Source organism: Phaethon aethereus (assembly GCF_964289735.1).
Source record: "Phaethon aethereus genome assembly, chromosome: Z".
NCBI lineage: Eukaryota > Metazoa > Chordata > Aves > Phaethontiformes > Phaethontidae > Phaethon > Phaethon aethereus.
In genome coordinates, this window is record NC_138577.1 from 10,965,971 (window position 1) to 10,991,513 (window position 25,543).

General features: G+C 41.0%; 1 protein-coding gene across 1 annotated transcript; it reads right to left on the reverse strand.

The window, feature by feature from the left end:
- On the reverse strand, positions 1–24,899 carry KIF24 (kinesin family member 24; the record flags this gene model as incomplete). Its single annotated transcript, XM_082013679.1, has 12 exons — positions 1–141; positions 2,421–2,514; positions 3,435–5,864; positions 6,802–6,911; positions 7,561–7,632; positions 10,539–10,644; positions 12,239–12,360; positions 15,003–15,090; positions 16,625–16,840; positions 18,761–18,858; positions 20,724–20,913; positions 24,286–24,899. The coding sequence occupies 12 exons, from the start codon at positions 24,897–24,899 to the stop codon at positions 1–3; spliced, it is 4,281 nt and encodes a 1,426-aa protein (XP_081869805.1).
- Between the last annotated feature and the right edge of the window lie 644 nt (positions 24,900–25,543).

The following is a 25,543-nucleotide window of genomic DNA, read 5'->3' on the forward strand; positions in this document are numbered from 1 at the left end:
CTAAACTGTTGGAGGTGTTTGTAGGGGCATGTCAGTGCCAGGACAGGCTAAATAGAGCTGAAGCTGGGCTCGCATCGTTTGGATACACTTCGACTTCAGTACCAAGACTTCATCCAGCTTGGTCATAAAATCCAGAAAATCCTGTTCAGGAATGAAAAAGGAAAATTTAGGGAACAGCAGTAGCAGCAGGTTGGAGAAAATCAGAACATTTTATGCACTGCAGCAGTACATAAAAGCATGCTTTCCATTTTGCAGTGTAGTAGATTAAATCAGTGTGTTTCCTTATTAAAGTCCTGGCCCTCACAGACTGCCTCTAAATACTGAGGTTATCTTAGTCCAGTAGGTTTATCTGTTGGTGAAATTACAGCTAACACAATGGTTTAAAAGTAAAAATAAAAATGTATAAAGCACCTGTTATCACCCTTCTACACAGATTAGCTTTTCAAAGGTTTCGTATAGGGACTGGTCATCTGGTGTGCAGTTTTACAATGTACTGCACTCTCTTCCTGACACCTCGTGTTGGGTCTAGCAATCGTGAAGATAAATGGTGAGTTGGGCCACTCATTGATCAGACATAATAGCCCATTCTTGGGAGATGGAAGGGATTGTTTCACATCAGGTCACAGGTCAGTCCAACGCCTGCATGGCTACAGGTCTGCTAGATCTGACATGAGAAATATCAGCAGTGTACACTGCCTTGGCTGAGGGGAACTCTACCTTCCATAGCAACCTGCCACACGGATAAACTGTGATATGAAACCGTGATTAAACGTGAAATAGAGAGAGTTGTTTTTAAGCAGGGCTTATATTAATAAGGGAGCACTCAGACTTGCTCTGCTTTCCAGCTGAGGAGAGCAGGTTCACAGGTCAGTGTCTAAGATGCTGGGAGGTGTCAGCATCCTCAGGGCTAGGGACTTCAGACACCACCACATGAAAATCATTCAACAGCTTATTTGGCAGGACTCCAGCTATCTATCTTGTGCACTGTATCTTTGTCTTGCAGGGACATTGGGACTGTAATGAAGACGAGCCCAGCTGCCGTGGCATATTTCTCTTAAGCACTTTAAATACTGCTTCGTTCATTATGTGGCCAGCCTTGGCAGGAGTCTCTCCTGTGGCCAAAGTTTCATGGCTGGAGAGGGTGCAACCATCCGAAATTGGAAGAAGAGGAACTGATACGGGAAGTCTAGGCTGAGTTCATTGCCGAAAGAAAGGTCATGCTGTGAAGTAACACCACAGGATGTAAGTTATCCACACACTGCTGGGAGGTCTGGCAAGCTTGTCATAATTCTGCTAGCCAGAAAATGATTGCTTGCAGCAAGGGGCAAATAAATGGGAGGGGAGGGTTGGTGTCCAATAGACTTAGGAAGAACAATCTGAAAAGACTTTAAAAAAAATAAAAAGATTGTTTTGTATCACTGCATTCTCTGTCACAAAACTAATACAATTCCTGGCTCTTGCGCTGCTTTGTGAACTTCTATATGGTATCATATAGATATCTGGTAACATATCACAGGCAGCTGGGAATCACAGCAAAGAAGCCACATGGTGGCTCCATTCTGAAATCCCTGAGGCAAGGGTCCCTGTAGCTGTACTTCATTGCTGAGCTGTGATAGGAATTGAAATGGTTTGATAATGTAATAATGGAGCTTGGGTTTATTGATAAGATGAGGGAACTGGGAAGGCAGGAGGTTCTCACCAGGAAATGTTAACAGTGTGGGTAAGAGATGAGACTTCTCACACAGCTGTGACATGCTTCTCTCCGGATGCAGGAGAAACAGAGAATGGGGATTGCCCAGCTAGCAATGGGGCCATGCAGGTGCCAGTCTTTAGGTCTAGCCTATACTACTGTCATCTGAGACAAGGATAAGCCAAGAAACGCTTGAGTGACAAAAGTCAAGAGCCTGTGAGGGCACAAGTCACAGTGGTTAGAGCACTGGAGTGAGAAGGGCCAGGGGTGGCACGTCTGCAGCGTGGTAGGCAAGGGATTCCCAGAAGGAAGAGGCAACGCGGCACTGTGCCACCAACTACAACATCCCAGTGTCATGCTTTAGTGTTCTCCGTGGTATTGACTTACTTGCTCCAGCCTGTAAGGAGAAAAATGTCACATGGAAAGACACCCTGTTTGGTACAGTCTGGTACCCACGATGCAAAATAAGAGAAAGCTGTTTGTTCAGAGACAAGCAGTTCAGAGTTGGCCCATCAGTCTCCTTCTCCCCCACAGACCTGTCAGTGTGGAGACTGGCAAAGACACAACGGGTACTGAAAATGAGTGGCCTCTCGTATGACTCGGGGAGGCATCAGAGAATGAGAGGAAGGACTGACGAGGAATGTCTTGAATCACTAATTGAAGTTAATAATCTCCAAGATTAATTTATGCAGGTTCAACAGGCACAGAAATCATCATCTGAAACACTTACCGTTGCTGACATCTGATTTATCAAGCACTCTTCCTTGAAGCACAAGGATGCCATTTCATCCAGCTGCTGCTGATGGGCCCGAACTACAGCCTGTCTGTATATAACATAAAATATACCACTGGTTACACAGCCTGCTGTGCTACCTATAATTACTGTTGGCCTCAACAAACCTTTAAGAAGGAGGAATACCCCAGAGGAAGCTCTGCTGTCCTGTGTCCCTGGCATTCAGAAAGTGCACACCAGTGCTCCTTGAAGTGCAGTGGACGGCACTAGTTTGGGGTTGAAGATGACCTTGATGACTGAGGATTGCTCAGAGAGGAGTGACCACAGCCTCTCGTTAGCATAGGCAGCACAGGGGCACATAATGCTTTTTACCAGAAAGAAATCTAGGAGCAAAAAAAATTGCCTAATTAATTGGTGAAATGGCTTACAACCATGAGGCTTTAAGTCATTCTGGTAAAAAGCAGGCAGAGCAGGAAGGCAGTGCTGCTGTTCATTCCTCTGAGCAAGTTTCTCTGACCAACAATATATTTTCAGTCACGTGAATGCAGTCCAGTCCTTGGGAGCTGACAGTGGCAGCTCATAGTACTTTGAAACTTTACATCTACATCTTCTGTGACTGCCCTGCTGCTCTAGCTGTTTTTCTTTCCATAGGGATGGAACAGCTAGTACCTGCTTCTTGATGGGAGGTTTTGATACATTTTAGGTACTCTACAACTTACAGGAAACCAACTAGTTACTGAGAACTGCAGTTTGTATTACAATATACACCCTAGGAAGCTCTGATAGAATTGGCTTCCTGTGAGATTTTAAAATATCACTGAATAACAAGCAATCAAATATTTATGAGGTAATTATAAATTATCATTAATCTTATTAATTAATTATTTAATAGATTGATTTCCCATCAGTTTTTAAGGTACATATGAGTATGATATACAAATAAAGGCAAATGTATCGCATGTCTAGAATTTCTAAGCTTCATAGCAAACTTCAGTGATGAGCAAGACTTACTGTGCCTTTTCTAGAGCTTCCCTCTGCCATTTTCCAGTCTCAGATGTAGCACTTGGAGAGCTGCTGTTGGACATGCCTGAGGGGCTCTTTGCATTTGCTAATGGCTTATTATCTTTGGTTGCAGATCCTGAATCCGCAGCAATAGTCTCTTGTGTAAAAATACTCTGCATTATCTTGTTTTTTAGCTCATTGCTGAATGATGACTTGGCTGGCTCTTCAGACTGGCTGAAGTCATCATTCCTCAGTCCTGACTTGGGCTGCAACAGTAGGCTGCTTTCTTGAGAAGGGGACTGAACTGCATAACCTATATTTCCCACACTGAGAAAGCATGGTGCACCTGAATAATAGTTCTTTTCAGGTATATCAGCATTTATTTCCTGAGCCATAAGCTCAACACTAGGTCCTTGATTTGAGTTAGATTTTCCTGAATTACCTGTATTATCTTTAACATCAGCATCACACTGTCTGCCACCTGAGTATTCTTTGCACGTTGAGTTACTGAGAAACAAACCACCCTCCCTCTCTCTCCTGAAGCCTGTGGGTTCAGCTGTGGATGTTTTTGTCAGGTCACATCCAACAAATAAACTGTGAACAACTCCTTGCCTTGGTGAACCTGAGCCCAGAAGGCAGCAGCATGGCTTCACATCATGGCTGGCAGGTGAAAGCCACTTGTTCCCTATTTGTGGGGAATGCAGCATGGCACAGTGTCTTCCACCACGACGCATTTGCTCCCCCAGTTCCAGCATGCTGTCCGTCAGAGCTCTGCTTCTTGTACACTGCCAGCCCTCTTCCTCAAACCTTTTCTGGGAGCCATGTACGTTCCTGTCTAACATCTGCTTCACTCGGGGGGACTTCTCTTTGTTAGAAGACGCTCTTTCTGTATTAGTTGTTTCCTCATAGTCAAGAAGGGATACCGTGAGAGGGGCCATTAGCTCAGAATTGAATTCTGAAGAACAACTGGAAGATCCACAATGGTTAACTCCATTTTTTTGAGCTTTCCACTTTATGTCTCCTGCAGGGGCACCCTGTCTATCTAGAGTGCATTCTTCCTTCCCTTCATGCTGGAGGTCAATCTCTTTGCACTCTGGATTTCCCGATTTCAATACAGAAGAAACATACGGGGTTGAAGCATCCTTTTCTGGAGTTAAGATGGCTTCACTGGAGTAAATGAGACATCTGTGTTTGGATTTGTACTGTCTGTGATCGGCTAGGAAATCTTTGCCATTTTTCCAGTTACAAGCAGGATCTTCCTCCAGGCAGTAAGGTTTTTCTGCAGTATTGCTTGGAGAGGACTCAATAGTTAAGTCATAGCTCCAGTCTGATGGAGTTTTGCTGCAGCCTGCATTTTTAATGGCTTCCTCTGTCTTTGGGCTGCCCTCGCTATAATCCCAGCTGTTGTCTAGTTCGTGTTCTTGCATGGGTATTGCATATTTAAAAAATAAATCTTGTCGCTTTTGGCCTTTTTGCTCTTCCCCAGTTCCTTGTTCTCTTTGATGAAGGAAAAATGAATGTTGACTGCATTTGTTGGTGTTTCTTCTTTTCACGCTTTTTTGACTACAGACAGGTGAGAAAGAATCTTCACTGAAATCACTGTCATCCAGATCTTCCAGCTGCATCCCCTCTTTGCTCTGTACTTCTGTGGGAGTAAGGCTCATCTCTGGATTCACTTGAATCTCCTGGGGCTTGTATTGCGTTAGAAACCTGTCAAGAGGTTGATAGTTCAATTTTTGCTGTAGAATAGGTGGCTGCTGAAACTGCTGGTGATAAAGACGTAAATGCTCTTCCCTTTCCTTCTGAAATGGAGGCAGATTTGTCCAGGTTTCAACACACTGTTTAGCAAAGGTGTTCTCCCACTCCTGTCTGCCATTGGAAGGCAGATTTCCATCTCCAAAGGAAAAATCATCTCTAGAAACAAGCTGTTTCTGAACAGGTTGCACTGTCTGGACTTTCAGGCACTGGACAGGTGGTCTGTCTTGCATGTACTTGTCTCTCTGGCTGCTCTCTTTTGTTTCTGCCGTGGCAGCATTTTTGATGATGAAATCCTTCACAGTGGGGTTCTTTTCAGACTGGGGAGACAGATCATCAGTTTTCTTCTTCAGGGGGTGCGATAGCCGTAGGACTCCCTTAACTGGGCTAGCGTGGTGGAACCATGGTGAGCTGGGATTTCCTTTGTAGGCATGTCCTTTGTTGATTCCCCTAGGGATAGAGGTGAAAGGGACACTTGGTGGCTGGAGTGCTGCAGGACACGCCTTTGTTTTTGTAGCACTTGAAGGATGCTGGAGGCCTAGCTTCACTTTCTTTGGAGAGCTCTTTTCCCCAGGTGGCAAAGAGGGGGAGTTTTGGACGCGTTTTGGAGATACGTTTCCAGCTGTCCGACGGCTGTTTGTGACAGGGGTAGAACATTTAATCCCTTTCTTCAGCTCTTTGACCCTGTAAATGATGCTGGCTTTAGAAGATGTCATGCTTTCAGATAAATAACAGTGTCTTCAGAACAAACTAATGCTTTCACATATTAAGGCTAAACACTGAATTCAATGTTATGATTTCTGTTTTAATTGTCAGTGATTCATGCAGGCATCAAAAGCCCTCTGCCAAAATGCTTGAACTTCTGGAAATGTCTATAGCAGTATTTTGAAGTGCTTCCTTGAACAGTGCATAAAAGGTCAAATGATGAGTGAAGACTGCCTCTGTTTCAGTGTAAGGGTGTGGCATTTCCACACTTTATAATGCAGCATGGGACAGTGCCAGCTCAAAACAAGCTATTACTCTCCACAGCACATCGTAGAGCCCCACAAGACATAAACCAGGGCTTTTGGAGTAGGTGCAGTGGAGCTTATTAGCTCAGGTGATAAGTGTACAGGGCTACAGTGTTTCTGGATCAGACTCATCAGTGCAACTGTGAAGAGCTGCTTACCTGGTGTCACCCTATTCCCTCAGTTGTTCCCTTTACTCCTCTTCCCCTTAAGCATCTCTCGTTCTCTTAACCCCAACGTTGCACAGCCTCTAATTTACCCCCTCCTGTGTAGGAGGGAGGGTGAAGGACTTGCACACATTCTAGGCAGAACTAGAATGCAAAACTAAAACAAAACTTTTGATTGTTGCGGTTCGTAATCCTGCAGTTACAGGGACCACAGTGACATTTTCATCACTATAAGCTGTCATCAGGAAGGATTTACAAGACCCAGAGAACTTCAAGACCAAATATAAGAGTTGGAACAGGTAAGGATTTTATTTGCATTGTGAAAATTGCATTTCTTGCCTAAATCAACATTTGCTAAGCAACCAAAATAAAATGTAACCACAAACTTCATAAATTGCTTTTTTCTTTGTGTTTTTCACCCTTGCAGGATTGAGTTTCATCACTTACCTGTCAGCATATCGTAAAGTGTTCAGGGTATGCTCTGTAGCTATGTGGCTAGGTGATACGTTGGCTATCATACACGTCTTGGAATTGCCAATGAAAGAATCCTTTAGTACCTAGGGTTGGAAGGAAAAAAAAATAAGATTCTTGGCAATTCAGGTACCTTGCATTTCCTGTAAATTAGCAATGTGTACAGAGGCAGTTTAACATGAGTCAGGTAATGTTAAAAAAGACAGTCATTGTCTTTTTTTTTTTAAATGTAGTTTTCTCAATTTGTCTTGCAATTCCTTGTTTACATTTTAAAATTAATACAAGCATTAATCATCAGGGCTCTGAACAAGCCCTTGCACCCGGTGCAATGAGGGTGCCCATATGTTTTGAGGAATAAATCGTATGTTACAACTGGAATGAAGAAATATTGATGAAATCTCCCATGACTGTTACTGCACAGAAGATGCAAGATTGGTTGCAGAGTGGGTGGAGATGAATGGTAATTGAATGAGTTTGGAAAGTAGTGTTTGGGGGGTTTGTTTGGTTTTAGTTTTTGGTTTATTTGTTTTTTACCATGCCAGTCCCCAGGACTGACTAGGGGAACTCGCAGTTGGTCTTAATTCTGTGATTACCTTTAAAATTAATGTTTGCCAAAGTTATGCATTTCTCTTTTCTTCAGGAGTTTAATAGCAGTTATTGAATTATGCCCTTCTTTTAATGTATTTTTTTTGTCCTCATCAGGGAAGCCTTGACATTTCTTTCTGCTTGTTTTACCTGAGTTAATTTACTTTGACGGAAAGGAGTATGCGCATGTTCCTGATCCAATGCCCGAATGCATTCCTTTAGCTACCAAAAGAAAAAAAAAATAAAAACAGGGAAAAACATATCAATCACACACTGGCAAGGAACTGAACTGCATCAAACCTAATCTGCAAATGTACTACTTCTCTCATGCACCTTTGACTCCTACTACGTGATGTCCCTTGCAAGGGAAGTTTGCCGCTGCCACGGTCACAAATGGCCAGCTTCAGCTAGTTCAGGTACCAGCAGCAGTTTAGCTGCACTCAAAGAGGGCAAAGCTGCAGCACAGAGCACAGCTAGCCCTGTCTGACAGCTCTGCAAAACCCAAGAAGCTGGGTAAATACACACATGTTTAGCACACACAGAGCTCCACACTGCTCTGGACCTGCCACTGCCTGCACCATAGCTACACACACCATTACATGTACCCCAGACTATGCTGCAACTTGCAAGGTAGGTGTACCCTAAAACCAGAGCTTTTTGAGCTCCATCTGTTACAAATATCTTTCATCTAAAAGATCTTCCCCTTCCAAAGATACCCCAACAGTTTGGACAACAGCAGTGCAAATTTCTTACACCACTCTGGCAACATGTTCATACCTTAGTCAGAGATAGCACAAGCTAATAAGTTGTCCTGGTTTCAGCCAGGATAGAGCTGGTTTTCTTCACAGAAGCTAGTGTGAGGCTGTGTTTTGGATTTGGGATGAGAAACTGTTGATAATGTGCTGATGTTTTGGGTTGTTGCTAAGCAGTCAAGGACAGTCCAGCTTCTCGTGCTGGCCTGCCAGCAAGAAGGCTGGGGGTGCACGGGGAGCTGGGAGGGGACACAGCCAGGACAGCTGACCCAGACTGGCCAAAGAGATATTCCCTACCATACGACGTCATGCCCAGTACATAAACTGGAGTTAGCCGGGGGGCGGAAATCGCTGCTCGGGGACGGACTGTCAATCGCCGCGTGGTGAGCAATTGCTGTATTGGGTATCACTTGTTCTTGTACATTCCTTAGTTGGTATTATAATTGCTGTTTCCTTCTCTCTTTCTGTCCTATTAAACTGTGTTTATCTCAACCCACGAGGTTTTTTTTCTAATTCTCTCCCCTGTCCCACTGCGGGAGGGGGAGTGAGTGAGCGGCTGCGTGGTGCTTAGTTGCCGGCTGCGGCTAAACCACGACATAAGTGCATATTTCTCCCCAGTCGGACTATAAGCTGCAGTCTAGATGTCCCATCTGTGCGTGGGTACACTGGGCTCTGTTAGAAGGCAACTGATCTCAAGCCACTTCCTCTTCATGCCAGTGCAACGTACCAAACCCAACCAAAGGGAAGAGCATGGACCAGCACCCAACAATTAGCAGTGAGGGTAGCTGGGTTCAAGCTCACGCTCAGAAGGTAGTATAGATATAGCCTGTCTGTCTAAACAAGTATGTCACTGTGACCTTTGACAGGCTAATAAGAACTATACACAAAACACTAAGGATGAAAAAACAGACTGCCCAGTGAGGGGAGGTACATCTACAGAGCTCCCATTAAAACTAACAGAAGATAAGCAGCTAGCTACACCCATGCCTTTCACAGAATGCATCAGATCTTCTTGTTGTTAATAACCATCAACAGAGGTAGCCTGTAGTCTTGAAAAAACATCTCTTGGTTTATTACCAGCCTTGGACAAAGATGTCATGTTCAAACTCAAAGGTGTGCACTTTTTTGCCATGTTTCCATTGGAATAAGCACAATAGCATCACACTCCATATCAAGCCTGGATGCTCTCTAAAATTGTCTGAAATGGACTGTATAGCCATGAGAAAAGTCATTTAGAGCAAATATCGAAGGAAAAATAAGCAGATTACAGTATTGTCATGGTGACACTAGCATGAAGCAGCTATTCTACATTCTACATACACCCACTTACAATGACACTTATTCTCACTTTTACTGCATTTTAATAAAAATCACACCTCTAATAAGTAAGAGATCAAACTGCTCTAATTTTTTATTCTGCTTCTCATAATTGCAGTATCTGAGTATCTTCTACTTGAAATTAACATGAATATTCAAACCAGCAACAAACTGCATGGGTTTTAAGGCCTGAAGAGAGGTAAAAAATTTCTTCCTTATATCTAGTCTAAATCTGCCCTCTTTCAGTTTAAAAACATTACCCCTTGTCCCATCACAACAAGACCTGCTAAAAAGTCTGTCCCCATCTTTCTTATAGGCCCCCTTTCAGTACTGGAAGGCTGCAATAAGGTCTCCCCGGAGCCTTCTCTTCTCCAGGCTGAACAACCCCAACTCTCTCAGCCTGTCCTCACAGCAGAGGTGTTCCATCATTTGAATTAAAGGTGCAAAGTCTTCTGCACAATTTATACTTAGAGGCACTTCTGCTTTATCTTAGATGGCATTTCTCTGCTCCTTGTCCCTCTTTATGTGACTATGTACACTTATAAAAGACAGTTTGCATTAAGAGTGCATTTCTTCCTGTTCCTTTGTCCCCACACGTGAACTTCTAGTTTCTATGCTCTTGAGTATTTAAGTAAGTCTTTACTCCTGATTTGAAAGAAAAGTCTGACTGCAAGTGGTGAAAATAAGCAGCAGGAACAGATGTGCTTTTATGAAACAAGAATGGCAATCCCAAGCCAATGTTTTCTCGAAGTAAAAGGGACAGAACTTTCTATATAAAATACGGGACACTAATTATACTATATCTAATGTTCTCCATGCTGTGTTTACCTGGCTGGCTGTGAGAATGTATTAAGAAAACTTTATTTTCATCACAAAATCTTTTCCCTCTTAAATTGTCTTTCAGGCATGAAACAGTTTAAACTGGACACACTTAGTACTTCAGATATTTTTTTCCCCTCCATGGAACCCTTACATATATTTTTCTGTGATTCATTTTTATCCTAAAACACATGCTAATAATTAAATACAAAACCTTCCCCAAACATGCTAGTTGCTTACTGCTAAAAGACTTTGGTTTATTTCTGCTCCTTCCATTTTTGTTTGTCGATTTGAGTCTCTGGCATCAGCTGCTCTTTCACTGCCAGCCAAGTCAATGAATGATATCCTAGAAAAAACAAAGTTGCATTTATCCTAGGGGCTTTTTCTTATTATTTTCCTTTTTTTTTTCAAACCAGAGGGCTGCAACAGATGGCATCAGAAGAATGATTAGAAACAACTACTTTTGAACAAAGAGAAATAACCACTGGAAATATCTGAGGCATCAAAATAAGCATAGCAGCAGGAGCAGTGTCAGAGCATCCTGACACTAACACAGTCATAACAGAAGGTGTAATTGCATGGGATGAGAGTGCTCCACAGTTTAATGGTTAAGCTGTTTAAAGTGCAACACATTAACCTCTCCAGATATCACTGTGCTTGTACCTTCCTAAGAACACTGCTTAAGATACAGTAAATTTCTTGATTCTTCTTCCAAGTAAAACAGACAATGGCCCTGCCAAATGGGAATTCAGGGAAATAGGAACAGAAATTTCCAGTGTAGTAAGAAATACGCAGAGCTTTCAGCGTTCCTTTTCCCTTCCTTCGACAAACTCCATACTCTTTCATGTTCCCTAGCTGTGGGTGCTAGCTGCTGTACTGACTGTTGCATTGCATCTTTGTCTTTGCCCTTCTTTTTCTGGAATAGCCCTGGCTTCTCTTATACGCATATCCTGTGATCCCTTCCCCACTCCAGCTCCACCTCGCTTTCAGTAACAAAAAAAAAAATGGCACATATGCCACACCTACATAACCACATACACTTATATATCTAAGCCTCCTATTCTGCCTCTTCCTCTCTCCACCATTTGCAGCTCTTCCTTTTTGCCTTGTATTTAAAATAAGATTCTGGGAAAAAAGATTGCCTGGTAGCTGCTGGAAGGGTGTGTCATCATGTTTTTTTGACACTCAGCAGTAAAACAGATGCCAAGACCTCTTTCCTCAGACCTATTTCTTGGGGTTGTTTAGTCTGGAGAAAAGATGACTGAGAAGAGGCACAATTACTGTCTTCAAATACATAAAACGGCTGCTACAAGAGGAAGTAAGCTGCTCTTTTTGTTTGCTGAAGATAGCATCAGAGTCACACTCTCAAATTGTCAGGGAGATTTAGGTGAGGTAGGATGATTCCTCTGACCAAAGGCAAGCATCTCTAAAGGAATAATCTCCACCTGAGCTAGTCATCCCAGGCTCCCTTTGTAGTCAATTACAGGACAGAGGTCCTTTGAGGGGCAAATCCATCTGACCTAATTTAGGTGACTCTGCAGAATGGTGTGAACTGGATCTCAGAAATGACTATTTCTTCTGACTTCAAAGGGGACAAGCTCACATGTGGATATGCCCATTTCAGACATCTACCTTTAACCAGATTAATGCCAGACAGCAAAAGGTCTCTAACACTGAAGATGAAGGGATGGATTTGATTGCCAGACTCCTTCACTGGACATTTTTACAAAAAGTTTGACAAAGCTCTCACAGATGTGGCTGAAGTGCTCTCCCTGAGAACAGAAGAAGGACTGTGAAACTTCTCAAAATCTCTTTGAAGCCTGTCTTCTGGTATAACTCACAGCTGTCCACTAACTCAACACCTCCTCTTTGTTTACCTCCTGGATGTCCCCTGGCTTGACTTCCTCATCAGGCCTGAGCAGTCCCACTTCTAGTCTTACCTTCCATATGTCCTGTTGGCTGTGTCTTTAATTTGGATTTGGATGATAGCATGGGATCTAGAGGAATCTGAGTTGACTCCCGTAGCTCCTGTGCTACGTTCTTTCCCCCCTTTCAAAATCACCTGCAAAATAAGGGGAACAAAATCCAAGCAAATAGTAAATAAAAGCACAATCTCTCAGAAAGAGATCTTCTCTTCCTAACATGAGGTAACATTAGGAGGAATGGTTCATTACTGTCTTAAAATTTGGTGCAAGGCAGATGTTAAGTTGGATTGGATCCCTTCCAATGTTTATTTTAGAACTTTGTATATGGACTTGTTTGCAGTGACACTACAGAGCTTAGGGAACATACTGCAGGTAAGAAGTTGTTGTATCGCACTTTCACGCAGATTTGCAAAATATCCAAACTATAAAATTAGAAACAAAAGTACAGCAGTAATGAAAGAAAGTAAGACTGCAGACATAACTTAAGAGACTCATGGGATTGACTGTTTGTTATGTTCTTTTAAAATTTCACTTTTCATGTAATAGATGGGTACTGTTATCCAAAAAATTACACAAAAAATACAAAGTTCTGAAACCTTTCTCCATTTCCATAACCAAAAGAAAATGTGCCACAGTAAGGAACAAAGTTAAAAGATCAATTATACTCAATACAACAATAAAATAAGAAAACAAGGAAGAGGCAAGGCAGAAGGATAAAAGCTCATTTGGCTGAATATGAGCCAGCAGTGTGCCCAGGTGGCCAAGAAGGCCAACAGCGTCCTGGCCTGTATGAGAAATAGTGTGGCCAGCAGGAGTAGGGAAGTGATCATGCACCTGTACTCAGCACTGGTGAGGCCACACCTTGAATACTGAGTTTGGTTTTCAGCCGCTCACTACAAGAAGGACATTGAGTTGCTGATGTGTGCCCAGAGAAGGGCAACAAAGCTGGTGAGGGGTCTGGAGAACAAGGCTTACTAGGAGCAGCTGAGGGAACTGGGGTTGTTCAGTCTGGAGAAGAGGAGGCTGAGGGGAGACCTTATTGCTCTCTACAACTACCTGAAAGGGGGTTGTGGCGAGGTATGTGTTGGTCTCTTCTCCCAAGTAACTAGTGATAGGATGAGAGGAAATGGCCTCAAGTTGTGCCAGGGGAGGTTTAGACTGGATATTAGGAAAAATTTCTTCACCGAGAGAGTCGTCAAGCGTTGGAACAGGCTGCCTAGGGAGGTGGTGGAGTCACCATCACTGGAAGTGTTCAAAAAATGTGTGGATGTGGCGCTTTGGCATGTGGTTTAGGGGACATGGTGGTGTTGGGTTAATGGTTGGACTTGATCTTGAAGGTCTTTTCCAACCTTAATTATTTTGTGATTCTGTGATTCTGTGAATATACAAATCTGGATAATTCTCTTCTGCAAACTTGTAAGGACTATTGCAGAAAATCTAGCAGCAACTGCAGCAGGGCATACATAAAACAGTCATTAATTTTATTTCTGGTTGTAAGAACAAAAGAAAATATTAGCTAGCAAAATCAATACGTTCTTATTTGACAAATGTGCATTATTCATGCCTTTCAGTGGCCAGTTCTCAAACAGCCACCTAACCAACTGCTCCAGCTCCCGAGCATTATATTAGTGCTAAACACAGATAATTTCTGAACCAAAGCCAACATCAGTGTATAGTGAATAACTAGGGATGTATTCAAGACTCTTCCCATACATCTGTTGCAGACTATTCAGAAGCTCTGAGTCAAGCCAGTGATATTTCTGCTTTTAAAAAGGCCTGTGGACAATATAATTCATTTTTTTCCTGAGATACCTGTGAGAATAAAGTTATTTAATAGCTCTTCTGTGTGTGGGATGTGAAAATACAGAGGAATGTGTTAATCAACCACATAGCAAACTTACACTCTAATTTGCAGAAGCATCACCAGCATGTCCCAAAGCTTGGAGTTAATGGGAAGATGAGAACAAAACCAAATGGAATATAAGTGGGCAACTCCATGCCAATTTTAATGAGTCAGTTACACTGTCAAGCACTTGCAATTTGCAATTCCTTACAAAGAAACAAATTAAACTATGCAAAGCCAGGCTAAATAGAAAGCAGAATTAACCAGCTTGCTTGCTGCAGGACAATACAGAAAATTTGCCAGTGCCCTTTTAGGGCTCAGCCAGGCAGGGAAGCAGAACTGAAGCCTTGCTTGAGCTGCATGTCAGCTACCATTTAAAGATCCTAATTTTACATGATTGTTATCACCCATAATTTTCTAAGCAGTGTCTTAATCCTAATTCGACTCAATGTCTCAATTTTGAGTATTTTCTAATTTCTGGCTCTACTAATTGCCAAATTTGTATCTTTCTTCCCACATCCACATACCTTTTATAGCAAATATTTAAGTTCACAGAAGATAAAGAAATCACACTGGGAGAATATACTTATCCAGCTTTCAGGGTCCCTTGCTGGGACACTATTTAATTTCTGGAATAGTGACAGCAGTCTGTTTCCTGGCAAAGATCTTTCCATAAGGTGTGGCAGTAGAAGCAACAGCTGTAAATCAACAGCTTGCATATCACTAATACAAGTCACAGTGACACAGAAGCTTACTGAGTAAAGGCACTTTTAATAGCGATCCTCAGCGCTTTGCTGGGGTTGCCAATTTCAGAACATTAAACAGGAACATACACGCATACTACACAACAAATAACAATATCTGCAAATGACATATCTCACAAATCAGCAAATAAGGCTGTAGAAGACAAAAAATAATGACAAATGTTGAGGTTACCTCCAACAGTAGATCCACAGAGTCCACCTGAACTTCCCGCAGTCCAACTATTTGAACGACATGCTTGCTATCTTCTCTTGCAAAAAGTCTGAAAATGAAACAGTACAGAAAGGAGATTTCTGAAATCTCAAGTAGCAGCAATGAAAACACATGTCAGTGCTATGACACTGTGAAAAAGCAATCAAGGCTACTGACTGGGGAGAGGCACCACTGTCATTCATTTATTTGAAGAGCTGAAGAGATATTTCATTTATAATGTGTACCACTAGCATTTCACTGTTTAAGAGACATTACCAATGCAATTCTGCTTGTTCAGGAATATAATAAAGCAGGGAAGTAAATCATCGTATTTACATTTTAGAGTTCCTGTCTCTTTAAACTGCATCTCAAGCTCTTCTTGGAAGTTCAGACTGTAAGTTATGCTCTGTTCAAGTTCTCAAGATTTTTGTACAGGATTTTAAAGCAGGTCCCATCCTGTAGCCATGGAGTCAGATTTCAGAGCACCTCTGCTATGAATCACACAGAAGCATTATAGTATAAAGGAAGAATACAGACAGGGGAAAATTTAATCTTCCCCTTCACTGACATGTAAGACAGCAGACATGCAGAGAATATAAGCACACTCTTTCTTCCATAGTAAATCAGCTCCTTACATAGCAGATTACACCACCTGCTCCTTAAAGACTGTTTTGGAGAAAGGGAACATGCACAGAAACAGGCCCTTCCTTTGTGAACAGATGCTCATTTCCCCAGGCAGAGAGCCTCCCTCTTGAGCCCTCCAGTGTGCTCTACAGATAGTGTTCTCAAGGCTGCTAAAGGCCTCCAGCTGACAGCTAATGCTCCTTCAAGATCCCTATGAAAAGATTTCACTGTTGGAATTTCACTGCTTAACTGACTGTTACTTTATTTAGAGATTTCAGACCACAATGACTTTTTTTACCCCAAGTATGTACTGAGTTGCCCGAATTTCCATTCTAGGTGGAGCTCTTATAGGAATATACATCCATCTGAATGAGTGTGGGGCTGTAAGTGCCACTGCTGAGGGTGATGGCAGCATCACCTGCAGAGGCTCACTCCGGTTGAGTCACTGGGCTGCCAGGTAAAGGCACTCAGGGAGAAGGCAAGCAGACTCTGCAGTGTCAGGCATGACAAGTGGGAAATCAACGGGATCTTCAGAGACTAGAGTGGCAAGAGCCAAAGCCCCACTGGCACAGCAGGAGGGACAGCCAGATGTTACGTCTCAGCAGGGACTCCACAATGGTTGGCATAAGAACTTCTGGCCACAAAAAGGCTCCTTCTCTACCTGTGGATGTTCAGCTATTATATTATTATAGTGTAAAACCAGCATGAGCTCATACCTTAACTATAGGTCTTCATTCTTACTTATTCTTCCCCCCCAAATGGTAAAAACTTGGAGCCCCTATCAATGCCACAGTATTCAGTGTAAGATTCTGCCTTCCTCTCTAAGTAGCCCCTAGGAACAATCCTAATTAAATACATAACATTTACTATAAATGGTAATATGTTAAATGTAATTGCATGAAAATGTAACTGATGTATAAACAGTAACCAACTGATTCATAACCAAAGATTTATAGCAAAATATATTTTTATTTAAATACCTCTTCCTTCCATTTAGCAGGTCATAAAGCTGCCCACAGTAGATCTCATAAAAACTGATCAAAACAAGGAGATCTTTCCTTGACTGTGATGCTTCCAGGTGTCTAAAGATGTCCTTGGCCGCTAAGGCATAGAGTCCTGGGTTCCGGTGAGTACCCATCATAGTGTAAGTCTTGCCAGCACCAGTCTGCCCATATGCAAAGCAGGTTGCATTGCCTCTGTGAAGATAACTTCTATTTTTAGTGTCACATCTGATTTATTCATATCCATTAAAAGAGATTCTGCAATGTCTATATCTATCTATCTACCTATCTACCTACAGCAAACCTTTAGCAATGAGGTTTGGTTTACTTTCCTATCTGTGAAAACATCTTGCAAAACATTTAACAGTGATTCCCAAGCATGTCCTATGGAGAGCTGGGTGTCACAGAGTGCTGGCTCTCATCCTTCCTTCCAGATGCCAAAAAAGCATTTAAGGGAACTAAGAATTCATTATTATTCTTCCAGCTTTTTAGCCACTACAGAAGTATCATAGGATTATGAATGGGAATCCTAGTGATTATGAATCACAGACAAAAATGACTGTGCCATGAGATGCAAAACAGCCACAAGTCAGGTTCTGTATTAACACATGTTGTACTTGATGAAAATTAACACCCCAGCACTATAATTTACTGAGCAAGGTTACTTAGTCCCAGCTGCAGTCCTGCATGCGGATAAGTTATTGTGGCCTAGGGGAAGGTCCTGCTCTTCCCTTCCTCTGATCCCAGCTGTGAGACCTTCCCCACTGACTCACTCCTCCCTGTGCTGGCTCTGATGTTTGACTTCAATGCACTGAAACAGCAGAAAGCTTTCCACTTTTTTGCAAGCTAATTTTCTGCTATTTCAGTGAATTCAGTACCTCACAGAGGATCACAAAATACACCTAAACTGCCTTCATGTAACCTATGGGAATGTGTCTAGTGGGAGGTAAGCAAGAGGATCATCCCTTTTCAGTGGCAGAGAGCTGTTTGGCTTACTCAGTCCAGCTAGCGAAATCACAGTCTTGGCTTGTGTTCCAGATTGCTCCAGCTCTGCCATCATATCTCCTTAATATTATAATGGAAAAACACATAAAATACCAAGGAGGTCTCAGAATACAGCTCCACTGCACTTCAACCCCATCTAAGTTGAGGTTACTGCATGCCTACTTCTCCTTGCTCTTATATACAAGCACTGAACCCATCAAGCATTGAGAATTAGCTCACCATGGTGTCAGATTAGACCAATGCCAGTGAAAGGGGTGCAGCAGGAGGGACAGAAAAGTTAGGGAAAGCTGAGAAAAAAAAGTGGCATCTCTTGGTGGCATTACTGGATTAGCTGTAATGTGAACTGTGCCTTTAGTGATTATTATGCAGTAAGCTACAAGCCTCATTCTCCTTTTTCATTTTCCTTTTCTCAAGACCATGATACCCTCTGTCTCTGCTGATGATACTTGGAGATTTTCAGTATCAGAATGCTCCATCTTGTTGATTTTCAGCACGGATATGTAATTTTTTCCTTCAAAGACTCAGAAATGTAATTGTATTCATGCCTGTTACTTTGCATGAAAGTAAGACCACTCATGTAAAGCCACCATCAATTTCCCATTAATCAGGAAGTACATAATTATGATTAAACCTCTAAGCAAATACAAATCAATAAAATAAAAATAAATCACAAGGTTATTAATAATTTATATTGCCCTGTGAACTCTACAAATACATGCAAAAATATCTCACAGCAGTCTCATGAAAGAGGTAATATTATTCCTCTAGAGATGAGTGTGCTATGCCACACAGAAGCCTTTGTTAGAGTGAAGATTAGACTTCAGAAATCCTGGCACACATTTTTTTGTTCTAGGCCAGCCATGTTGTACCTGAGATCCAATTTTAACTACCTCTGTGATTTAGATTTCTCACCAAATGTGAGGAAAGTTTTCCCTGATTTATTTTGTTAAAATTGCGACCAAAGACATTCTAAAAGGGGGAAGGTACGTGGCAAAGTTGAAATGAGTGTATTTTTCAAAAGATGAAAAGCATAAAAGGAAATTTAAAGCAGTATATGAAACTGGAAAACAAAAAGGCAAAAAATAACAAAAGTAAGCACTCATGCCCTACCCGTTAAAAATATGCTGAATGAGAGGATGAGCTGTCTTCATATACACATCCTGATTGGTACATGACTCCCCAAAGACTTCATCAAAATAAAAAACATGCTGAAAAATAAACATGATCTTTACATGAAAATGAATATGTTTCACTTCCCCTTCACCCCCATTCTAAAGTAAATTTAAATACAAAAGTCTTTCCAGTGACTTCATATGGCTTTGGATCAGGTACAAATTGATGTAGCACATTTAACATGCAGCATGACCTATGAAGGAACACATCATTAGACTAATCAAGAGACTGAGGGTAAGGAAAAAAAAAGGAAGCAAAGATGCTTTAATTTCCCATCATTCTGAAGCAGAACATACCACAACCTTCTGACAAGGGAGGAAAAAAAAAGAAAACACTAATTAAAGAAAACCTAAAATGAATCAGCCTGCAGAGGTACAATAACACTTTAACAGTAAAAAGAATTCAGAGTCAATCCTTGACTCTCTCAAAATTAGTCCTCAGTTATCATTAATTGTCTCTGTTCTACAGACTTAAAACCTTTTTGTGCCAGAGAAGACAGAAGCTATTCCTGAGCAAAGCTCGATTGCATTATCTCAGAAGGGGGCAAGAAAACCCAAAACTTCCCACACTCCAGATCTGACCTGAAGCAATAGGGTCTCTGGAAACACTGCAACAGAGTTCATTATGGGCTCCTTCTAGGTTAAAAATAGTGTTTGCAGGGACAGTCACAAACATCCTATTTTCAAAAGAGCCTCCATGGAATGGTGTCTAACATTGCACTCCAATAAATTCCCTGCAGTGTAAATTAAGGTGATAGATCTCCAGGACTGAGAATCATTTCAACGCTGCACAAACCAACCACACTAGTGCACAAGCAGATTAAGTCAGGGAGTCTCAGAGGGCAGATGTGCTTTGTGATGGGCCTGCAGTTTGGGTCCCCCGGCCATGAAGCTGGAATATGCCCCACCACCCCCCATTTGCTCTGTACGTCTTGCTATCCTTTCTACAGGAACAAAGATGGAGGCAGGGCGAGTAGCCAGGCTTGGAAGCAGAGAAGTTCTCCTGAGTCCTATACAATAGGCACAGCCTTTGCCAGGGCATATTTTTGTTTGGACTATATTGATTGATAGCAATATTTCGTATGTCTGTACCAACATAACAAAATTAATAGTGGTTATTTTAGCACTGAGATACTAAGATGATAAGCACCATGTAAGTGCCAAATTTAGGTAGTCAGATGGAGGGAGTGGGGTGGAATTGCTGCATGTGTCACACCGTAAAAGTTGGTACATGAACTGGGCCCAAGAGAGCTGCAAACTGAATTTTTACTGGATACTCTGAACAGTTGTTCCTAGGACATAGACTGTAAAAATAACACCCAGTAGAGTGAGAATGGCTCGCTGCTCTCTAGAAATCAGTTCTGTTCCTGGTGCTGTCAGTCAAAACTGAGAATTTGAACTATGACAGCACAAGGTATTTGGGATTAAGAAACAAAGAACAAAAGGGAACTTAATTTTCAAAAGCATTTGAGAACAAAGGAAGGGAGGGGATGAGGGTGTATGTGATTCACTGAAACAGACCTACAGTGCTGAAATAGCAAAAAGGGAACTCCTCACTGAAGTACCCTGGAAAGCTGTCAGGAGACTCCATAGCAGGCAATTCTGCAGCAACAGCATGTAGCAGAGGGTTTTATTTTGCCACATGCAAAGAAGACTGCAAGAAACATGCATTTGAGGCTTGAAATTCCAGGCTTGGGTTTTCTGCCACAGGCTGGCATAAGTCAGAATTAATTCAAATATAGTTATGCTGAACTCATAGAAGAGCCCATCACCTATTTCAGTGCAAGAAATGCAGACAGCTCTCTTCTGTTTCCCCCCATTGAAACTCCAAGTACAATTTGCTTTATCGCACCACACAAGTGACTGCCCCATAAACACAACATTCAAGTGGAGCATGTTACCTGTAAAATATATTGAGTGAGATCAACTGCCTCCTTCTTCTCATGAAGAAGTAGGGTTTCTTTATCTTTCACTGTGATGATATTAATTTCTCCACGTCGCTCCTCTCTCAAGCCTAGAGGACGTTTTCGGACACACACTCTGATTTTTTCACTCTCTGTCCACAGAGTTTCTTTCTCAGACGTACTGGATCTACAACAATAGTGTAGTTTTACATTTTAAAATCAGGTTACTACAGAATCTAGAATATGCATTTTTGACTTGGTTTGTTAGATTTAGCAGAGAAATGTTTCTATCTTTAACAGCTTATTAAAAAAAAACCACCTCACCTCTCATCGTTACATGGTGAAGTTTCTGCTGTTTTTTTCCTAAAAAGACTTTTGTGCACATCTGTTAAAAGAATAGTTGTGTTTATACAGCTACATTCCTCAGCTTGTTGCTGGACTGGCATATTTTCTGTTCTCCAAAAACATATGATTGAAGCTGGCATAATATACAAGTTAACTTAATGAAATTTAATTATATCAAATATTTAATTATATTAATTATATCAATTATTTAATTATATTAAATATATAAAATAATTTATATCAAATATCAAATTATTCACAGTCATGATTAGTCACTTAATTACATATGATAAAAATTAACAGAACTTGAAAAGGACAGGTTATAATATTTAATAGCTTTTCCTCTTCTACTGACTTTCATTCTTCCTGTTATAGGCTGTCAAACAGTTTACACCTAAGTGACTCAAACCGGGAAAAAAAGACAGGTTGTTCTTGAACAAGTTTTTAACCATGTTCCTATTCATCTCAAAGAAAATTTGAAATATTGATCCTGTCATTGTCTCCCCTTTGGTCTTATATCCAATTTGTTTCTTTTATCATAAAAAAATTTCATTGTTTCAGACCACTGGCAAAGTTGTGCCCTTGTGTTTTGGCAATTATATTTTAGTTACCTTCCAGACACCTCAGAAACATGAGGTCATTTCATTCATGTTTCATTGATTAACTTGCTGTGTAAAGCATTTTGTGATGCAGCATACAGAATACATGTGAATTTAACCAAAATGTATTTATTCTACCTTTTCCTTTTTAAAGCTGTCTTCAGCCAAATAAGTAATGATTTTCAACCTGGATTTGAATGTCAATTTGTGAGAAAAAAAAAATTTTAATCAAGCCTCAACTTGCTCAAAAGTAGTGTTTCTGCCTTGGTGTCTGAATGCCCTTCCAAAACCTCTTAATGTAGCAGCTGAAAACTAACATGTACTAGTTGCCTAATAAATTAAAACTGAACCCACAAGTTACTCCATATTTCATTACAACTACTAGCTTGTGGTTTCATTGCTGTTGTGCTGCATGATTCCCCAGAAGCATATGACATGCAGATACAAATTTCAAGATGTGGTCTTGAAAGACTACACACAAGTAATCTTTACTTTGTAACAGGAGTCCCTTTAATTTTAGCACAGCTTTCCCATGCAGACCAGGATCAGGCCCTGCATTTACATGGAAAATTCTTTCCCCTGAAAAGAAAGGCAATGACACTTGAAATAAGATGCTTGATAAGCTAGTGTGAGTTTATGGACATCACTAGGCACCAAATGTTGTCCAACAAATGATCAGAGGCTCTGAAGTTTAATTTTCATCTCTGAGGCTGGATTTGGTCACTTACAGAAAAAGCCGGTTGTGCTCTAAGAGCCTGAAGGAAGAAGGACTGATTGCAAGATTTGGAGAAAGGAAAAACTGAAGACTTGGAGGCTCTGTTTATGAGAAAAAAGGCATAAATTTTTTCTAGTAGATAGGCACATTGAATATTTTATATAGGAACAAAATGCATTTTAATTCTATATGTTGCTGAAAATTTAGATTTTCTGTTAACCTTTCTTAAATAGAAATCATATTTTATAACAAAATGTATTTTTTTATTAACAGAAAAAACAAAAATCTCTACACATCACTAGAAACCTGATTAGACAATAGGTCTGAAGAATCACTATGCCTTGTCCGCTACAGTCAAAATCAAGCCATTTGCTGTGGGCAAGTGCAAAATATATTGAAACATATAAAAAAAGCTCTTTTTCTTTCTCCCATCTGAAATCATGCCAGTGTTTTCCAATGTTTCTCACAGATGACACTAGATTGGCCTTCGCAGTCATCACATCACAAGGTGACATGGGAATGGATGGATTCAGTGAAGGAGTTAGGCACTTGCAAAACAGGAATCACAAACGCAAGCGTCAGCAGACTGGCCTAAGCCTGGAATGCACAACACAGACTTTGCGGTCAAAATAGGAGAAAGAGAAACTTGGGCATAACAGGAAGAAGATGCAGAAAGCCCACAGGTTGAACCACAAAGCATCAAGGGAATAAAGTGAGAACAATGGACAACGTGGCTATATCACAGGATTAAAAGTCTTGAACTCTTCTAGCTAAGACACCTAAATAATTCTATGATTGTATGATTAGGTTGTATTTTGTTATTGTTTGCTTTCCAGCACTATGAATCCTGCCCTTTTAGTTGCACCTTGGCTAAATTTCTAGAGGAGACAGAGAATGCACTAAGATGTCAATATACGTAGGAGGTTAGCTTACTTCTCTGGAAGGTGGTAAGAATTTTTTACAGCAAAGGGGAGTTATAAACCCGGTCTTGCATTTCACAGCTTAATTGCTCTAACTACTGTCACCTTAGTACTTCTCCATTGTGGCAACATCATCTATCCCTCCAGGCTACATGCACACTGGGAGTTGTAACCGACACTCACCCCAACTCTATGGATCCTCCCACACACCAAATCTTTCACCACAGCCTTTCCAGACCAAGGCCCAGCCTCAAACAGCTACCTCTCTTCACTGTGTTTTAAAACCAAACTGCCACAACTGCATTGCAATGAGCTAGATGCTGGTAGTATGTGTGCAGAGGGGTACATGCTCTACCTGCTGAATCAGGAAGAAGTTATTTTGTGCTTTAAAAACGTTTCCAGGGTAGATTCACCAGTGGTTCAACATAACCATAGCTCCTCTGTTACCAACACTGGGAAGAGTACAAAAGTTACAGATCATATGCTTGGGGAGCAGCTGCAAGGCATCCCTCTGTATGCCATGCATATTCATTCTGTTTCTTTCTAAAGCTCCTGTTCAGAAATTTCTTTATAATAGCCATCACAGCATATGTCCTTTTTACTGGGAAAAACTTAACAAACCTATCAACAGGCAATGCCATATTTTGGAAAAATAATGTTTTGCGAGGTAGTCTCGTGGAAAGAAAAAGAAAGATTGGTCAAAACACCAAGAAAACAAAGTCTTATACCCTGGACAATAAAGGCTATTCTCAGATAACTTTGATGAGTAGCAGCTGGTGAAATTCAGCCAATTCCTTCTACCAGACTTGAAGAGTTGCAAGTGCTTATTAATATCTCTCTTCTCTCTAAGATTTTGCATTGCTCTGTAATGTTGGGATTGCTTATTTGGAAGTGATGAAGACAGCTTCTCCTCCACAATGAAGTAAGAATTAATTATGAATAACTTGAAATATAGTAAAATAAAGGTGACAAATTATTACCTGATATATGAATGAGGCAGTCCATAATTATACCCTGAAATATGAGTTATTCTTTGTATGATAGGAGCTTCAGAATCCCCCAGGAGAGGAGCAATATCATCAGAAACTGTTGGACAGCTCAGGTCCTTTTTTGTGCATACTCCAGGAGTACTTAAGTCTCTTCTAGTTAATCTGATCAGCTCTGAATCATTTGGTTGAATGTGTCCCAACATTTCCCCTACATTGTTCTCTTCATTGGCACTGAAATCAGTTAAACCATATGATTCAGATTCAGAATCTTTAACTGTTCCATCACTTTCTGCAAAGGAGGACTCAAAACGCAGCTGTCTACGGGGACCTGATCTGGTCACTTGAGGCTGAATGAAAAGGCTTTCACTCAGTTGAAAATCTTGCTTGCTTAAGTCTGCAATGTCTTCCTCTTGCATAATTTTGATTATTCTAATGAGCTGAAAGAGCCGTTTGCGGTCATTCATGTCGTGGACCCCCAGTTTGGTATAATCTTTCATGGAGACTTTGGCAAGTTCATCAATCTTCTGAAGGCCAAAGGCAGCAAAATGGGCATAGTATTTTTCAAGTTCTGCCTCACGAAGGCATTCATAAAGGCATGATGCCATCTTCAAGCTAAAGTCTACAAGAAATCAATAATAATAAAAATAAATATTAGACTCATGAAACATCACTTCTGACAAAGTTACTAATGAAGAAACTACACATTTCCTGATGCCATTACCTGCAGTTAGGCTAGAAGCTTGTTAAACTCCAAGTTTACAATACTCTAGACTGCCAAACACTATAGAATGTAGCAATAACAAAAAAAACTAAACATGAAACAAAAATTTTATCTGTGAAATTATATTTTAAGATTATAGACAACACAGAATAACGTGTAAGGTATGCACAATGCAGTGTTACTTACTGCTGCAGAGTTCCTACACGCCTGGTGTCTACTTGATGAATGCCGCAGCTACTGAAACCCTGTCCTCAAGCTACAGAATGTAAAATGCCTAATTTTAGATACTCAATTTAATATCAGAGCATGTGGTCTAATGTGGTTCAGCTATCCCTGGTTAACTCACCAAAGGAGAAGAAATTGCATTTGTCCTCACCTCAAGCTGAATAACTAAGACCATTCATCTTACAGATGAACTACAGCAAAGTTGCAGTTTTGTTGTGTAACTTTCTCTTGTATGTCATAAATCTTGTGAGCATTTCTAAGTGTCCTTGACAGAATAACCAAAACATTCTGTGAAATCCACAA